The 20161-nt window shown below is 39.0% G+C and overlaps 1 protein-coding gene across 1 annotated transcript in view; it reads left to right on the top strand.

Moving 5' to 3' along the window:
- LRMDA (leucine rich melanocyte differentiation associated) overlaps positions 1-20161 on the top strand; it is a 929993-nt gene that overhangs the window by 8656 nt on the left and 901176 nt on the right. Inside the window, exon 2 of the mRNA XM_089507925.1 lies at positions 9529-9629. Coding sequence (XP_089364051.1) covers positions 9529-9629 — 101 coding nt within the window. The remainder of the gene's footprint in view (positions 1-9528; positions 9630-20161) is intronic.

Raw genomic sequence — 20161 nt, 5'->3', positions numbered from 1 at the left:
ATATCTATTTGAAAACAGTAGGTTCTGTTTTAGGTTAATCCCTTTTTTTAAAATATGGGAATGGACACTTAGGCCTGTTACAGACTGCCAAAATAAAGCTGCTTCAGGTCTCTTTGGAGGTATGCTATTTAAATGATGCAGAGTCCAGAGGTCGTGCCAAAGCCACACTCCATTCCTAAGCACTGGAGTGCAGCTTTGGTGTAGCTTCCGGATTCTTAGGATGCATGCATCATTTAAACAGCATACCTCCAAAGAGATCCCAAGCAGCTTTATTTTGGCAGTCTGTAACAGGCCTTAGTTTTATTTTTGCTTTGTCAGCCATCTGCTTAACCAAGAGGTCATCACTCTTTCCCTTCTGTTCCTATGTTTTTCTGAGAGTAGTACCCTGCCAAGAACCTGAAAAAAGTTATTTGCTGGGAGATTCTGGGAGTTGTGGTCCAGAAAACAAAGCTTTAATTGCTGCTCCTACTTGCTAAAGTTTTTGCGAAATATTTAAATATCCCTGCAGTACAAAATGTAGCATTCCCAATGCCAAAAATAATGTCACTAGCCAGTGGCCACCAGCCATTGAGGGGGCGCAAACCATGCCAGATGACTTTTGAGGAGTGGTGACATCCCGTCGGGTAAACTTAATTAGTATATTTTTAATTTAGTTTCTGTCATGGACTGCCCTGGGTCTGACTTAGAGGAACAGTTAGAGAACTCAGACTCTGAAGAAATGGAGGAGGATGAGACAGAGGCAGATCTGGGGCTGGCTGGATCAGCAGTCTTAAAGGAGGCTTGGGAAGCTGCAGAGGGAGAAACAGACTCTATGGACTCTAGGCTGCAAATGGTAGGACCTGTGAAGAGAAGACAGGTCAAGGAGTCCTTGAGGAGTTCTTCCAGGCTAGAAGCCAAGAGGAAAGCTAATAGGTTTCAGCTGAGAGAAGCAGAGGCCTTTTAAAAGACTCCCAGCTGCAGAGTTTGTTGCAGCCAACAACTAGTCTTGCAGCCTTGTTCTTCCCATATTTCTTGCTCTTGGCTTCAGATTATCTGACCTCTGGACTTGCCTTGTGACTATGCTCTTGCCTCTGCCCTTTGCTGTGACTGACTGACTGGTATTGTGTGACCCCTGGACTGGATGACTCCTTTGCATATTCCCCTGCTGTGCTGCCCTCTATAGAGGTAAGCAGGATAGTTTTTGCAGTCTGGCTCCACCTTTTGTAAAATCTTCCAGTGTTTATACCAAGTGATCCTCCATCAGGTATTTAAAAACAGCTGGGTGCTCATAAGGGTACTTAACTCCAGTGCTTTTAAAAAGAGCATTGTGGTGACTGTGGTTGAATGTGGGAAAAATGTGCATCTTCTTTCTTTGTAAGCTTTATATATCTCCTTTGAAGTACAGTGTACTAGATGACTATGCACATTAGTGGTGGGAAATAGTAACAGCATTTATATAATACTTTTGAGTATTCAAAGCACTATGTATATTATCATAGTAATTCTTTTTATTATGGCTCTTTGACTTTATGCTTCATAGAATATTCCTTGTTCATAATGAAACCAATCTGTTTTCCCAATCTAACATTTGTATTTATAACTTCTCTATGAATTTAAAGTGCTAGTAGCTGATTTATATCAGGGGTTAGCATTCTAATAAGGACTTGCCAGACTTGACAAAGTTATAGGGTTTGAATATGGTGGAAGATGTTAGCACTCCCTGTATACCGTGCACTGTAATTGGGGTCCCCATATTTTATATCTGGAACCAGCATGTTCTTGAGAGGTCCTGATGACCTTCAGCAACACCAGGTCAGGAGCAAGACCCAAAGCATGTACACATCTAGTTAATAATACAATCAAATCTAAATGGGTGTACTAAGTTCTCCTTCCTTACTCTAAGTCAACTGCATTTCCTCTTGTACAAGGATCTCCTTGCACCCAAAGCAGTAAGCCAACCTCTCTGCCTACCCGTTATTGTGCTCCCAGCCAAACTTCTCTGCCCATCTGACCTAATGCTATCTTGATCTAATTGCTGTTTAATTAAAGCCACCAAGCAGACTGGAATCCCATTGTCAATTCCTCAGAAAGGATATTCAGCTTCCAGCATTCACTAGGGCACTGATGGTGAACCTTTTAGAAACTGAGTGCCTAATCTCAAATGCATTTCTACACTTGGTGTCATCTGGTGCTGGGGGCGGGACTATTTGGGGGGACAGGACATCAGGGAACGGGACTTCGAGGGTGGGACTCCCCCAGAGACAGTTGAAGACACGGGAGGGTGGGGGAAGAGGAGGAACAGGTGCACGCCTGTTCCTTCTCTTCTCCCCGCACCCTCCCAGGCCCTCAGCTGCCTCTCTGGAGACAGCTGAAGGCCCAGAATGGCCTGGAAGAGAAGGACCAGGTGTGTGCCTGTTTCTTCTCTTTCCGGCCCTCCAAAATGGCTTCGCATGCCATCTCTGGCACACATGCCATAGGTTCACCACCGCAGTGGGAAGTGGTGGATAGCAAACTATGCTATCCCATTTCCGTATTTCCATTTTTGTTAGTTCTAAATGCTATGTTGGTGTGAATTGCTATTGTGTGTATGATTGCACTCTGCATTTTTCCGAATAAAACTTTCTTCATTTGCCGTAATAAATTCACCTGGCGTTCTCCTCTCTTATTACTGGTATCTTCAGGTGTAAATGGTCTTAAAGGTTATCCAGCCTCTTGTAAACTAATTTGCAAATTAAAGTATCACTGTCATATTTGGTGGGGAACACACACACACACATCCCCCCCAGACCCTCTACCTTTCTTTGGGTAACACAAAAGGATAAGGTCCATTTGGCTACCTTATCATTGAAAGCTTTCCTAGCATTAATTATTGTGCTTCCTGACTGGCAACTGTTGAGCCTCTTACTTGTACGTAGGTGCTGAGCACTGCTCTCTTTCCAAAGAGCCTATAGGCAATTATGGCCATTTGAATGGGATGCTTTAGCTGGAGATCCTGTATTGACCAAGGGGTTGGACTTGACTCATGAGGCTCCAACTATGATTCTAATCCTAAGTCTGTGTATTAAGTTGCTATTATTTCAGACCTCACTGGCCATTAATTCATAGTTATATATTGAACTCTCAACAAATATCATGTATTTTAAATGTAATGAAAAAAAATATTCTGATAAAACTATAATTGGAGGTGCTCTTTGACCTTGATATCATGGAAGGTTGAAATATAGGGTCCTTTGTATTGTTTTTGTGTTTTTTTTGATCTAGCCATTGGAAATCTGAGAACTGACTCTAGAAAGAGTAAGCGTTCATATATGATATTTTTTCTTAATGATAAAAACATGTTGCTGTCTTCTCCAGGCCTGAACTTGCTACATTTCTTTTCTCGTATATTCATTTGCTGTATTTGCATGCATATGTTTCTTGTAAATAGCTTTGGGTTCATTAGGGTAAATGACAACATATAACTGGAAAACGTTTACTGATCTAAAGTAAGATGTCAAATAATTAGAGTTGACATCTCTCCCAAAGAAATTGCTCTTCTTTTTTCTTTCTGGAGACTGAGAAAGGCGAGTCTTTGTCCTGAAGTAAAATTTATTGCAAGGGAAGGGATGACAGATACCTTGAGAAGGGAAAGGAAATTGCAAGAATGAGTTCTGAGCTTTTTATTTTTTCAGCTCATGTATTCACAGTAAACCTATTCCTCTGTAGTCAACTATCTCTTTCTCAGATGAAGTTGCTGAACAAGGATGAATTAAAGGGGATGAAAAGCTACATTATCAGATTGCAATCACTTTAAGACCAGCTGAACCACAATGGTGATTTGTAAAAGTAGGAGATGCACTGGCAAGTTGTCATGTAGAGTAGGTTGTATTTTGGAAAACATGAAATATCATCCCAACACAACTTATTTTCTTGTTCTTATCTGGAACATAAAGAAATGGGAACTTAAAAGACAAATGGGAACTTCACAAGACTAGTTTCTTAAAAAGTGAAACTCTGAATTGAGCATAGATATTGCTTTGCTGTTAAACTAATCCCAACTAAATGGGAAGTTATAAAAAAAAATTGCAGTGTAAAATCTTCCAAATCCATCTGTTTAAAACAAACAAACATTTGGTCAGCTCTTCCCAACTACTTTATATATGTAGTTTATTAGAAGGATACACTGCTATGAATTGATAGAATTAACTGGAGCTGATTTCAGTTGCTCTGATTGATGACAGTGGAGATTATCACACCAGCAAAAAATGGGAGTATAGTGGTATGCTCCCAACAACATCATGTGATAATGCAATGATCATCACACGACGTCACAATTATTCCACTATTTTCCCATGAATAAAGAGGAATTCCAGTACCACTTTTTATTCATGGAAAATCTCCATGAATAAAAAGTGGTGCTAGAATTCCTCTTTATACACAGAATAATCGCGACGTCATGCAACATTGTGTGATAATCACTGAATTATCGCATGATACTCGGGGGAAAAGATGGGGAAATGTTACTCTGTTGATCTTACTGGATCTCTCAGCAGCTTTTGATACTACTGGTTCTGTGGGGTCAGAGGGACTGTTCTACAATGGTTCCATTACTGTCTACAAGTTCCTTTGGGGGATTCTTGTTTTGTCCCATAGCTATTAAGCTCTTCAATATTTAATAAATGTGCTTCTAGACTGAATTCAGATTACTACTGATGCCATTTAAAGGCTTTGAAGCTCTATTTGTTATTGTTATTGGAATCTGTTTGTGATGAGTATGCGGGGGATCAATGCATAGATACTCTAATGTGAATGAAGGCTAATAAAACGAAGCAAAATCCCTATAAAACGGAGCTTCTGTGGATTGGTAGTTCTTGGGTCCAGGAACTGGGTAGATATATGATCCTGGATGGGATTGCATTCCCCCCTGAAGCACCAAGTATGTAATCTGGGAATACTCATAAATTCATCCTTGTCATTGGAGGCCCAAATGGCCTCTGTGGTTCAGTCCCAGTTTCAATTGGTGTAGCAGCTACAGCCTTTCCTGGACAGAGATAACCTAGCCATACTAGTCCATAATAACCATCCGATTACTGCGATGTGCTGTATGTGGGGCTGTCCTTGAAGGAAACTTGGAAGCTGCAGCTAGTGCAAAATGCAGCGCCTTCACTCTTGATTGCAATAGCATATAGACAGCATGTACTGCCAGTCTTAAATTAATTGCTCTGGCTGACAGTGTGCTTCCAGTCTGAATTCAGATTACTCCTGATGCCATTTGAAGCCTTAAATGGTTTGGGACCTCAATATTTGAGTGATCCTTTCTCTAAATCTGTCTGCCTTAGGACTGAGGTCCACTCAAAGGGGATTTCTTTGTGTCGCACCAGTGAGATCAGTAGACTGGGAGAGGACTTTCTTAGCCTTGCCACCCCAGTTGTGGAATGCCTTCCCCTTGGAGGTACATTGGTGCCTACGCTGTTTTCATTTAGGAACCAAGTGAAACCTTGGCTGTTCATCAAACTTTTGGGCCTCATCAGTTCATCTCAAATACTGATGTATGTAATTTAATTTTTTAAATGTTTTAAATCAGTTTTAACTTGTTATTATGTTTAACATATTTTTAATATATTTAAATTATAGTTAGCCATAAATTTTGCCTCCATGGATTCAGCTATCCATGGTTTAAAAATATCAACATATAAAAACTCCAAAAAGTAATTGATCTTGCTGTTTCAAAGAAGGGCACCATTTTACTAAGGCATTGTATACAATGGGACTTGAGCATGCATGGAGTTTGCTCTCCATGTGAATTCTGGACCATACCCCAGTGAATACCAAAAGCCCATTGAATTTTTATTGTTTAATTAGTTTTAACTTGTTTATTTTAACATTATTTGGAAGCTGCCCTGAGATCTTTTTGATAATAGGGCAGCGTAGAAATATTTAAATAAATAAATCTGCTTAGATTAGGATTTGGGAGAAATGTTTTGGTGATTGGGATTTCTCAAGTCAAAGTGATCAGAGGACTAGGTTTTGCATCTGGCTGTAAAAGAACAGGGTGGGGAGATGCAAGTACAGGCAGATGGGGTTATGAAAGAAGAAACTGGCACTGCTTTAAAGACCTGTGTGACCTGACTGGCTGCCTGCCAGCTTTCCCATACTCATGTGTAGAGATGAAAATAAATAAAACAGAGCAAACAAAAATGCTGTAGCTCTACTATTGTTTCCTTACAAAACTTCCCACACTAGGAATTGTAAAACACTTACTAATTTTTGCCCAGCTTTTGTGTCTTATATGTTTGTCCTCACCTGAAAGCATTTGCTCAGAAGTAAAGTCCCATTTATGTATGTGGATCTTGTTTTAAAGGTAATGCAACTGTCTTGCATAGTTGCTGTTTGTACTTACCTAATGGGATATCAGATGAGCTGTACAGATATTGCTCTTCAGTTTCCCCCATCTTGTTCAGGATCATATCTTCTTTCTTAAAAACAGCACCTCACTATCAGGCTTCAACTAAAGATTTTGCAAAGTGGCAGTGTGCAGATCTTGTAGTTCAGTGTGTATATTTGAAAAGTAATTTGAGTCCACAAGAATTTCTGAAGGTAAGATATGGCTTCTGCATATTCAGGGTGACCAAATGTCATAACTGCAAAGGAGGACAAGGCACCACAAAATGGAAGACATTCAAGGAAAATGTAGGCCATAAAAATAAAACTCAAAACACTAATATAAATATAAATTTGTGCTTCTTAGTCATGTTGAAAATGGAGGACATTTTGGAATTCTTCCACCACAGCAGGCATAAATGTAGAACATGTCCTGGAAAAGGAGGACTTCTGATCACCCTGTGCATATTCCATTGGTGAGTGTGTAAACAATGATAGCTGTGAACCAATGTGTCATAGGTCAAATGGATAAGGCAGCCTCCATCATGTCTAATGAGGGGAAGAAGTAAAGAAATACCTTGCTTATACATCATGCTGCTGTTGCCATTGAGCATCTGTGTGCGGGTATAACATCTAAACATGGCCTATGTGTGCAACATTCAAAAGGTGTATGTTTACTTTGCCTGGCAGATTTCTCAGATAAACCAGATCAGCTATACGGTATGGCCTGAGTCTACTCCCCCTGGATTTTATACATGTGGATTGATCAAAATTGAATCTCTGCAGGGATTGTAGGGTTGAAGCTCAGCAGCATCCAATACTTTGATATTTCAGGGACAAAACTTGAGGTTGCAGCCCCTTGTGATGTCATACAGGTGGGAAAGGCAAGGATTGGAAGGATGGCCAGAACTGACTGTGGAAATGGATATTACGGCAATCTGGGCAAATGAGCCCAAAACCTGGGTAAAACCTGGCTAACCAGATAATGACTGATAACCCATGGATGGCTGGGTAAAAGATTTTTGGATTGGCTGAAGAAATGGCAACAATATTTCTAGTAATTGCAGTTCCTTCTAGGGCTCACATCTCATATGTTCTTTACCTACAGTACATATAAGCCAGAATACTGCCTTTTGTCAGCACCTCCTGCATACCCCCATTGTATCTTGGGGTCCCCATATTTCATATATCTGGAGAGGTCTTGTTGACTTTTAGAAGTTAGGTTCCCAGGAGAAAAGAAGCGAGACCTGAGGCATGTGCACATCCAAGTAATAAGACAATCATATTTAAATGGGTGTATTAAGTGCTCCTTCCTTTGCCCAAGTCATCTGCATTTCCTCTTGCACTTTGAGACAAAGCATCTTATTGCATCTAAAACAGGAACTTCCCTGTCCATCCATCCTGGGAATATCCTGATCCAATAGCTGGTTTTGTCACACTAAAATTAAAGGCATCAGCCGGACTGGAATGCTCTTGTCAATTCCTGGGAAAGGACATCCAGCCTTTACTACCTGACAAGATATTCCACTGCTTGGGGTTTGATTTTAGGTCTAGGTATGGCTCTCAGAAACCTAGTCTCTGCACACACATCTGGTATACACTTCTGCACTCTGTGTGTGTTGTGTGTCACCCTCAGACCTCCCTGAATGAGCCACTCCAACTTTCTGTGGTCTGCTGATTGGATTATCACTGACTGCAAACCCTTCAAACTGGAGTTCTCTTCAGTTATTACTAGTTTAAACAGGTACAAATGGTCCTAAAGATTACCTAACCTCTTGCAAAGCTCATTTCCCAAAACAATTCAAGTAATATTGGGCTTGTACAGACAGGCCAAAATAAAGTTGCTTTGGGTCACTTTGGAGGTATGCTGTTTAAATGATGCATGCGTCCTAAGAGGCCAGAAGCCATGCCAAAGCCATGCTCCAGTCCTAAGGACCAGAGCGCAGCTATGGCACCACTTCGGGCTTCTTAAGATGCGTGTGTCATTTAAACAGCATACCTCCAAAGTGACCCAAAGCAGCTTTATTTTAGCCTGTCTGTATGGGCCCATTATCATATCCCCCAGTCCTCACCTTTCTTTGAGTAATACATCCCCCTAGCCCTGTACTGCTTCTGGGGCTTCTGGAAGGCTCACCACCAGTAGTTGGGAAGCTTTGCAGCCATTGCACTGCTTCTGCAAGGATTACATATCAAAATTGCTTATGAGTCACAGCACTGAGACATCACTCCCTACTTTGCTCCAAATGGCACAGACTCTGTCATATCTCTTTCCGCCCTTTGTTCCTGGCTTTTTTGTGCACTGATATTGCAAAGTGCAATGCGCATACAAACACACTGAGCACTGGTGCCATCTGAGGATAGGTGCCGATAGGAGCCCAGACTCTAGACAGTTGCTGTCTATGGCCCCATACAGACAGGCCAAAATAAAGCTGCTTCAGGTCACTTTGGAGGTATGCTGTTTAAATAATGCATATGTCCTAAGAGTCCAGAAGCTGTGTCAAAGCCATGCTTCAGTCCTAAGGACTGGAGTGTGGCTTTGGTGCGGCTTCCGGAATCTTAGGACACATGCATCATTTAAATACCATACCTCCAAAGTCACCCAAAGCAGTTTTATTTTGTCCTGTCTGTATGGGGTCTTTGTTACAGCTTTGTGTTGTTTGTACCATCTTGATAGTTCTGGTTGGCCTCACATAAAGGCTACTGAGGTGAAAATTTTCCTAAGTGCTGTGAGCTCTTACAAAATATGCTGTAGATATACACACCTATACAAATTTCACAATAATAGGCTACATTTTATCATTCCCTGCTACCCCTCTTGACCCAAATATTTGGGGCGACTTGGCATCCAAACAGAAAAAAAACTTAGAAAAATAAAACCCAATTGTAATGGTTTAGTTTAAAACACTTAAAAATTATGCTATCTGTTTAGGTAATTGGGGGAAACACTAGGATTTTTAATTACAGTTTAATAACCATTTTACTTCTGATATTACAGAAGTTTAACTTGAGCTGACAAACAGAATTTGTTAAAGCAGTTAGATTTCAGCAGTGGAGCTGTACTAGGTTTGAAAATATAATTACCTCAAAACCTTTCATTTTATTGATGTAAAAAGTGATGTCTGAAGACCTGAGGTGTTTGAAGACCTCAGATTTCCTATCTGCTAAATTTTCTGCTCTGGATTCTTATAGGTGTCTTACATTGGTCAAGACTGCAGAAAAATCCCAGAATGCCTTGGGAGAAAATATGGATGCATTGCGAAAAGGCTGGATCTCAGCTTCAATTTACTAAGGTAGGCCATGATTCACATAAAAAAATTGAGTGACACTACAGCAAACAACACTTTTTGTATTATTTATTTTCTTGGTTTTCTTATAAAGCACCAGTTTTTATGTCGATGTACTGTTCACATAATTATACAGAAGTAGTAATGAAGCAGAGCTAGTCTATGCGCAGAAAACAGTTTGCTATTAACATTTTTTGGAATGTGAAAGAAATGCTGAAGAGGGGATTATCAATCTCAAGTTTCATTTGCAACTCAACAGATGCAGTTTACACTGTATAAGGAATCTATACAATTCTTCATCTGCCTCTGCTGAAAGAAGAGCAGAATGAAAATGTGTTTGAAGAACAGTGCAGGAATACTTAAATCTTTAAAACTGGCAGAGGCTTTGTCTAATATTTTCCAGGGCTGAATAGATTTACACTGTAAAAAAGTTTTAAACAATTAGTTCCTCATTTTCAGATTTCAAAGGTGTTTTTTGAATAAGCATATATACTTATTGGAATATGTGACAATAAACATTTGTTGCAAATAAACAGAATCTTAAAACTTAAAAGCATAAACGTCATCGCAGCCCATATGTCTTAATGCAGACTTATGTCTGTTGAAAGATAAAGATAGATTTCTGTGACATACTTCAAGGCTATCTGAAAACAAGGAGACTTCCTCGCTCTAAATATCTAGGACAAAAGGCTGGTTGATAATTTGAGTAACTTGTATATTTGAAATTACAGGACAGAGTTGGAAGGCATGAAATAGAAATATATTACCTACTCAAAGGGCAGGGGTGGGTAACTGAAAGCACATCAGGGACAATTTTTCCTTTTGGTGGCTGCCTGGTTACCCACAGCAGCAAGTTTCAGCATGTCCAAAGTGATGCAATATCACTTATGGCTGCCATTTTGGCCATTTTCCTCATTTTTAAAATCTATTTTGGGGAGGTGGAAGGGTTCAGTGGAGCAAACTATTGCGTCATAGGTGGTTTTTGGAGATCTTGGGTGATTTGGGGGCAAAACAAAGTGATGCGATATCACTTCTGGCTGCCATTTTGGCCATTTCCCCTGATATCGGCCCTCTGGAGTGTCGCATGGGCCACATTTAGGGGTTTCAAGGGTCGCATGCAGCCAAAATGCTGTACTTTGCCCACCCTTGTCATAGGGGATTAGAAGATTTTTGTGCCATAAAAGTTGACATCTCTGGAGTCATAGCAATACCAGGTTATCTGAGAAGTAATAGATGTATTAAGTGTTTCTTCCTCCATCACCCCTTTGGGTTATTCCTATATAAATTTAAGCCAGGTTTCAGTAAAGTTTTTAAAATGGCATAAAGCATTATGAGAGTCTTGTTTAATCAGAGATTTATCATGGTTCCTGTAAATCTTTAAGCAAGAAAATGTAAGGTGAAATTACTGACAGCAGCGTTTTGATTTTCTCAGTTTAATTATTCTTAGGGAAATAAACAGACCTTGCTTTCAGAGGAATGTAGCTGAAATGAATTAGGTTGACAATCTCTTGACACATTTGCCTACTTAAAACATTAAGGGACAAGAGAACGTAGCTGAACAGGTTGACTATTTTGATGAACATCACAAGAAAATATCTCTAAATTAAATTTCATTTGTATCTTCAGCTAGCTAGTACTGGGCATATGAAGTGATATGGTAAATAGCTATATATTCTGTGTTTTCTTGTGTTTTTCAAAGAGAAAATATAGGTGAACATTTCAGCCTAGAGAATTTGATGATTTCAACCCGGAGAAAGTCAGATATACTTGAGGATTTATGAAAATACAGGCTAGGGCTTTAAAAAGCACACAGTCCCTATTACTACTGATTTCATGTTCCTAAGATGACTTTGTTTTTGTGTTCAAGAAATAAAAGATCTTAAAGGTTTGAATTTGCCATTGGTAGCTATTTAATAACACCACCAGCATCAGCAACCCGGTATGGTTGTGTAAAGCTGTGCAATCGGTCTGGCCAAATCCTGAATAGAGAATTGGGTTGATCCAGACCTTCCTTGACCTACTTCAGATTTTATCAGATTGGCCCAGATCCATTCCATAGTTTTATGGCACAGTTCAAAGTGCCTTGGACTGCTCCATAGATCTGGATCTTAAAAATAAGTGGGAAAATATCTAACAGTGGGGTGGAACAGACTGTCACAAAAGTGTGGATTGGGGATGCCCCAGAGCTGGTCGCTCTGGCACTGTGGCAAACACATGCTTTAGCCCCGAACAACCCTGATACTGGCCAAAATAGGATTTGCTCCGATTTGGGCCGGTGAAGGTCCACCTTTAGCAGTTCTGGCGCAACTCCAGGCTGGCTTCTGGGTGCTCCGGATGTGTGCGGTGTGTAAATGCCATGCCCCCAGAACATCTGGAAGCTGCCCATGTCTGGTTGGCCAGAACGGCTTCTAGGCATCTTGGGAATGTGTGGTGTGTAAATGCCATGCCCCCAAGTTGCCCAGAAGCCAGCTTTACAAGCCAGTCTGTACAGGTTGAGTGTCAATAATGGGACTACATAAGGAAACCTCCAAAATAATGTGATGAAGATGGGAAGAAAGAGAACTGGGCTTTGCTTATTGACAACTGTACCTTACAATCTGCAGAAAGAATCTCATCATTCTCAACATTCATCTACTACTGCCCTCATGGAAAGGGATTACATGTGACATAGTCAGTTGGGTACTCTGGCATCTCCTTGTTCATTTTCTAGATACAGTTTTGTTAGTTTTGTTGTCTGTCTTGTGAGCTGCCTTGGACCACCTTTTAAATAAGTAAATAAAACAGCAGATTGTGAAAGAGTTCTGGTGAGAGGTGAACAGTTATCACTTGAGTTGATCTTCCAGAGCCTTTACTTTTAAAAACTTCCTTTTATCTTGTTGAATAGCCTAATGTAATCTTCTGTTGGCCTTTCTTTGTTTGTGAGTCTGTAGCCGAAATTCTACTGTTAGTCCCAACTAGAGTAGACCAACTGAATGAATTGGATATACCTACATATTGGCTCATTATTCAGCAGATGATTTCATGGATTTGCTGTAGTTAGGACTAATCCATTAGATTCTGGCCTTTGTGTGTTTACCTGATGAAACACCCCACTTTCCTGTAGCTGTTTTTATTAGGTGATGGATGTAAGGTATGATAGTGTAGATGAAGTCAGTGTAGTACAATGTTGTCGTTTATTTTTTGAAGGAGATACTTTGGTGTTTGGCGTAATATGGCCTAGCTGCCATTGCATGAGAGAATCCTAAAACTACTTACTTCTGGGAGGTTTCAAAGGGTTTGGGGTTTGCTTCACATATATGTTTTGATTGCTTGGTGAGGAATATATGAACAATTTGCTCTGAAAAATTGTATATTTGCAATTAGGGCAATGGGAAGTTGAATCAGAGAGAAAATTATTTATGCACTTACCTGTGGTGATTCATTTATTCCTTTGTGAAAGTTCACCCCATATGTGAACAGTTTGAAAATATTCCTAATTTTCTTTGAATTGTGTCCAATAACTTTAGAGGGCTTACTGGAGCAAGCAAGAATAATTTGCCTAAAGTAGTGTGAATGAATCCATGGCCAACGTCAGAAGAATGCAATAAGTTTACCATAATGCTGTTGTGAATGTTGATTCTGTTTAAGTGGCAGGTAGCATTTAGACTCAATTTTTGTAGCTATTTCCAAGATTTTAACATGTGCATGCGATGTTGCCCACAATAATCAAATGTAAAATAGGCAGAACAACGGGAGAGAGAAAGAGGAAGGGAAAGGAAATTTAAGATTAAGTACAATATTATCTTTATATTCCTTTAGATTAGTCTTCTTTTGTTTGAATATGTTTAAAATGCACTGTAGTTAAAACTTTTTTAATAGGCACATTTTTTTAGGGTACTGGGAGTGTTTTCACTGTAATTGGGTAATCCTTAATAGTAGCAATTGCATATTTATCAGTGTGAGAGGCTGTTATTAATGTAGCTGTCATGCACAAACACATTTCTGCATGAAATCCATTTAGTATGTGCATTATTCGGTCTGGAATGTCACCAGGACATCAAAGCCCCCCTTAGGCATAAGAGCCCAGTGCCCTGCTGCGGCTGCAGAAAGGGCTTGATCAATAAATGTAACATGTTAATGCGGAGCAAATAGAATAAAAGATTTTCTTTGACAAGACATGAAAAATCACCTTGTGTCAGCTGGCATGGCAGTGCCATTTCAGCAGAGACACTTGCAAACTTGATCTGACAAGTAAAGAGGAGAGATGATGGTTATAAGGTGCTTTTGTTTCAAACTTCTTTTTTGACCTGTCAGGCTTTGAAGGAGCCTGAATGGCCCTTTTTTGTCATGTGAAAATTGTAGTCTTAGGCAGTTATGAAGCAGTTATCTCTTCTCAAATTGTGAATGCTGCTGTTTAATTGATTCACTTAGCATTTGAAACTGTCACGCATTAATAATTGCTAAATCCTGTAGGTACTCTCTGATGTGTCATGCTTAAATGTGTAGTTATCAGAAAATTAATATCCTTAATGAACCAGCGCTTCAGACTAGCATTGCATGAAATTCTCCTTTGCCCTTTCATTTGCTAAATGTATACGAGGCAGTTTTCAGAGTGAACCCCTCCTGGAGGTTGGCTGCATTCTTTTTGATGCCCGACAATTGCCAGATTTGCTTTGGGTACACAGTGTGCTAAATGACAAATACAGTAATTATACTGGAGTTGGTAATTAACATAATTATAGTCAATTATGACAAATACAGTGCAGAGCTAAATAAATGTGAGGGGGGAGAAATTAGCAAGCTAATTGATTTATCTTGTTCCGTTTTTGCAACTGGCAGTTGTAGTCTTTTCTTTCCGTGGAGAAAAAAAATGTTTACGGATACAGGATTTTGTTGTGAAGCCATTCTGTTCCACACCTCTTCTGCACACATTGACCTACATGACTGATTTCTCTCTCTCTCTAAGAACTAGAACTTGTGGCAGGGAGGGGAGAAGAAAAATTCATCCTAGTTTTCTTTACATTGTTTTTCTTCCTCTTACATGAAGCTTGTTCGTTTGATTTAGATTTCTGAAAATAAAGAGATTTGTCTGGCTTCATCCATCCATCCATCCATTGCTTGCTTTTGTAGTATTGTGTGTGTGTGTATGTCTTGTAGTGCCTTCAAGTTGCCCATCAACTTAGGATGAGGGTGATCTCATGAATTTTATAGGGATTTCTTAGGCAAGGAATACTCTGAGCAGTGTTGCCAACTAGCCTTGAAAATATTCCCCAGAGTGTTTTACCAAAATCCAAAATCCCCAGAATTCCCCAATATTTACTAGAATGTTCAGTCAAAGAAATTAATTAAATTACCTGGATTCCCGGAAATTTCCCTGGAAATTGGCAATGCTGACTCTGGGGTGGTTTTGGCAATTCCTTCCTCTCAAATATAGCCTACAGCACCCGGTATTCATTGGCAGCAGTCTCCCATCAAAGTGCTAACCAGGGTTGACCTTGCTTATCTTATCTTATTGTAATTCTAACACAGTCCTTTAAAAAAAAAAATGGGTGAAATCTTACTAGTGAGGAATTCAGTGTTCTTGGACTCGCATTTGTGCTACTCCACTGTTCCAAAAATAGCTGATATGAGAATTCTTCTGCATTTGTTCCTTGGATGAAAAGGTATTCTGACAAAAAAACCCCATAATTTTCCACTCGGTGGCATTTTTCTGTAGGCATGTTGCTCCTAAATAATGTTCAAGCTTTTAAGAGTAACATTTTAAAATATTATAGATTAAATTATCTGTAAGTATGTGTTTATTTAAAATGGTATGGAAAACACTGAAAGCACTCAATAAGACAGGTATAGAAAAATGGGTGTTTATGTACAGTGTTCAGGATGCAAGCAGGAGCTTGGCAGAATTTTCTTCCAGGTAGCCACTAGCTATCTACCCAACCTGCCTGCACATACAGGCCTGATTCCCACTACCTTTTAAACCGGTTCACAAATTGATTTGAACTGGTTCAAACGACCTTGGTTCCCACTTGAATCGATTTGCTGAAGTGATTCGGAGAGGGGGGCCATGCGTTAGACCCACTTAACCCATGTCTTTTTGACGTTGACTTTTTCCGTGTCTTTTTGAATAAACCAGTTCTGCGCAAGTGTGAACCAGATGCAGATTGGAATCGATTTAAAAGTGCCCTTTGGCCAGCTGGAGCGGGTCCATTTTGAATTGATTCATTCGTCAAAGTGAACCACAAATGGGTTAATGAATTTTATTTTGCAGCAAGAAAATGCAATTGGGGCAAATACTGTGTGAACCACTCTCCAATATAAAATCAATCCATCAATTTGGATCGCACACCGATTTATTTATAAGTGGGAATGAGACCACAATTCCTTGAGGATAAGGAGCCATCTGGAGTAGCACCCCATAAAGTGTGAAGAGTTCCTGCCCATAGTAAAAAAAATGCCCACCTCTAGAAAAATGTATGCAGATTCTTCTCAAAGATAGGTAGAGGTTATACAGTGGACCCTTGTTATACGCTGGGGTTTGCTTTCAAGATCCCCCATGGATAACAAAATCCATGGATGCTCAAGTCCCATTAAATATAACGACATAGCAAAATGGTGTTCCTAATAAAAAATGGAAAATCAAGGTTTGATATTTGAAATTTATACTTTTTTGAACTTTTTGGATGCTTGAATCCGTGTATAAAAATATCCGTGTATAAGAAGGGCTGACTGTAGTTACATAAATGCTGAAATATGGCTGCATTGGTAGGAGCTAGAACTTCATGGAAAGTTTTCCAAAACCAGAAAGGGACAAAACTGACGTGGCATTAAAAGTGAAAGGTTACTTGTCCAGGCATGTCCAAACACTGTTTCTAAAATTCTAACTTGAAAGTGACATGATCAACAGTGTTAGGGATTATGGGAAGCTGTTACATTTTCAGATCTGTTTTTTGTGCCTAGTGCCACAAAAGTACCAAAGTAGTTTAAAAAAAAAAATAATAAAGAGAAAGTAACATTGCCTCAATAAATTCACTGGGATAATACAATTTGGTTGTGCTCCCTCTCTCTGTGTTAGCAGTGCTTGTGTTAGTCTTGCTGAAATGAGCCACTCTGATGTCACGCTGTCTATTACGTGAACTGGCACAGACGATTGTCATAGAGCAAAATGGGGGCAAACCTGATTATCATGACAGCATCAAAGACCAGTGCGTTTTTTTTTCCAGGCCGAGGAGCCAGCGTGTCAGATTAGACATGCATATATAGTAATTATGTTGTCATCCAGGTCACAGTTAATACAGGTCTGTAGCTCAAGTTACAGGCTCTTTCAAAGAAAAGGCACTGACAACCAGAAAACCCTGTGCTTGATTTTTTGTGGTTTGTTTCCATTACCTGGTCAATCAGTGGCTGAGTAGTAATTTTCTATTTGGGCTGCTCTTAATTTGGTTTTATTTTAGTAATGCTGAGGGTAGTTTTGTCCAGGTTTTCGATAATAATGCTACAATGTTGTCTTGTATTGTCTGCCTTCTAATTTACTTTTGAGCTTATGAACAAAAAGTAGGAAAAGCATTAGGAAAACATGTTGAAAAGTAGTTGCATTTTTTCCCTTTAGAAACTGGGAGATGCTAGTTTTTGTGTTGAACTTCCAATGCAGTTTTGACCTGAATTGAAACTTGCAGTTTAAGTTGCGTGACTGTAGTTACAGGGAGCTGATTTTAAGTCTACTTAAAACCCAGGAATAAGGGGGTTTAAATCTGCTTGAATGGTGATTTGATCTGGGAAAATGGCAATGTGCTCCCTTCTATTCATCACTGAGTACCTCAACTGGAAATATGTGTGCATGTTTTGTACCTTTTCCTGGTTGTTTCTGATTTCTGGTGGACCTAGGGTGAGCCTCTTATGTGGTTTTCTTGGCATGATTTGTTCAGAGGGACTTTTGCCATTGTCTTTCTCTTAGGTGGTGTGACTTGCTCAGGGTCACCCAGTGGATTTCATAGCTGATACTATCAAGAGCCAGCATAGTGTGGTTTGAGTGTTGAATTATTATTCTGGAAACTAGAGTTCAAATGGAAAATGTATTTTACTTGGTAATAACAAATTTATGTCTCTGTGTGTGTGAGTGTGTCAGTATGTGCCTTCAAGCTCTCTGTCAATGTATGGCAACCTCATGAATTTCATGGGGTTTTCTTAGGCAAGGAAGGTTCAGAGGTAGTTCTGCCAGTTCCCTCCTCTGAAATATAGCCTGCAGCACCTGATATTCATTGGCAGGCTCACGTCCAAGTGCTAACCAGAACTGATTCTGCTTGGCTTCCAAGATGAGATGGGATCTGGTGCCTTTAGGGTATTTAGGCCACTCCATAACACATTTACCATAGTACAATAGTAGTGCAAGTCATTCCATCACCACCATGTGACCTAGACTGATAGAAATAGATTTGTTTAAATTTCCCAAAATTCCTATGGAAATAAAATGATATATTTTAGTATAAAATGATATATTTACCTTATATTGATACAGTGCACACTTTCTTTATGCAGAGGGTTCGTTCAGGAACCCCCCCCCTCCCCGTGTAAAGAAAAAAACGCATATGCTCAAGCCCCATTAGAAGTAATGGGGTTTGTGCCCATGGCACGCCCAATTACTTCTTTCGGGCACACTGAGGCTTCTTCCGGCACAGGCTTCCACATAAGTAGAAGATAGAATTAAGATGGAAAATGAGAAGAGGTGGGAGATAATGGTAGAAAATGGAAAAGATGATGTAGGAAGGATAGAAGAAAGAAGAAGAATGGGGGAAAGAGAAGGAAGAAGAAGGAAGAAAGTTGGTTGGCTAAAAGAAAGGGAATTAGAAGAAATAAGTTAGAATTTAGTGCTTTTGACTGTGTATGTATGTTTATATTTTTGGTATGTATGTTTTGTTTGTGGTTTGATTTTTCTTTTTGACACTGTGATATGTAATTTGGCTATTTTTTGTTATAATTTATTTGTATAATAAAATTTAAATTTAAATAAAAAAAATACTAGTTTCTTTCCACCTGCAAGTCAAGATGTAGCTTTTTACTAAAACCTTTGGATCTTAATTTACTTTTAAATATACATATAGACAGTTTTTAATTGTAGCCTTTTAAGCCATTTAACTTTTTAAATATGTTTTTAATCCTGCTTGTGTTATTGTTTTAACATGGAATTATTTTAAATTGTATATTGTTTTAGCTGTAAGTTGCCCTGAAGTCCCACAAGAAAGGGTAGGTTATAATATTGTTTAATAACAAATATATAAATAAATGAGATGATCAGGAGGGGAAAAAATCATATGCTAGAAGGCTTTTAACACAGTCACTTGCCAAATGTTTAAAAGAAAAGGCAACAGTCATAGGATGAGATGAATCATATGGATTTGTTTTTTATTGTTTTTATCTTTTTCACATGTACAATATTATATACAAATTAACATCACAAATTCATTTCTTATAAACTGTACATACATACATCTCCCCATGAACTTCCGTTCTTACTTCTGTTCCCTTCTTCCCAATCTCCTTCCCTTTAGCTTACACAAACATCAAAATATTAGCCATTATCCATTTATGTTTTTCTCTCATATCAACATATGGATTTGTAAATGTTGAGCAAAACAAAATACAAATTGCCCTCATTAAAAAACATCCCCCCCAAAGTCCTAGTGGACACAGATGGAAGAGAACTAAATAACCTATGAGATCCCCAAGATATTTATTGGAATAAGTTCAATTTAATGTGCATGAATGGTGAGATATTGGAATGAACAGTAGGCAGGCATTTGCAGATAAGACAAACCATTTCAAGATGGTGAAATTCCAAACAACCTGCGAGGAATGTCAAAAAAAGTCTCTTTATGGATTAATAGTTAATACAGTAGCAGATTTCAGCATAGTTAGTTATAACCCTTCATATTCACTTCACATACATGGAAATAGTTTGAAATTGGGATGGGTCTTATGTTTATAGTGGACAAGTCACTGAAGCTGTAACTGTGTATAATTTTTTAAGAGGCGATACTTCGTTTTTCCTGTTGTCGACTTGTCTGTTTGTCAACAAGCTTGTATTAATAAAAATTACAATTAAGGGTGTGTGAAATCTTCTCTCTTATTTTCATTGATATTGCCATATAGTCAAAGTGGTTTTCTATGTCTGGTCTCCTCCCTCCGCCCAAATAGATGTACAATTTTCACAACTTCATGAATTTTCTTTCATTAGTTTTTCTTTGTTTGGATGTTATTTTGGATTTCGAATGACCACTCTGTATCCATTCCAAGACTTCTGTCATGTTAGTGGGATTAAATATGAAACTGTTTAATTCTTGTTAAAAACAGTTTAGAATTAAAACCTCTTGAAAAGTGTCTTAATTGTAGGATTTTCTTTTATATGGGGTTAGCATGTAATATATCTCTGGTTGCCCATTCAAAGTTCAGATTGGCCTTTCTGATGTGCAATTGTCCCAATAACTGTCTGGACAATATGTTTTTATTACAACGAAGTACAGTTTAGTTTCCCGCTTTTGCTGTCACTGTTTAGAAACTTGTTGCGC

The sequence above is a fragment of the Sceloporus occidentalis genome, unplaced genomic scaffold (assembly GCF_023333645.1).
Source record: "Sceloporus occidentalis isolate IW3139 unplaced genomic scaffold, rSceOcc1.0.p SCAF_2, whole genome shotgun sequence".
Taxonomy (NCBI): domain Eukaryota; kingdom Metazoa; phylum Chordata; class Lepidosauria; order Squamata; family Phrynosomatidae; genus Sceloporus; species Sceloporus occidentalis.
Note: the sequence above shows the minus strand (reverse complement) of the source record. Positions and strands in the feature narration are given on the sequence as shown.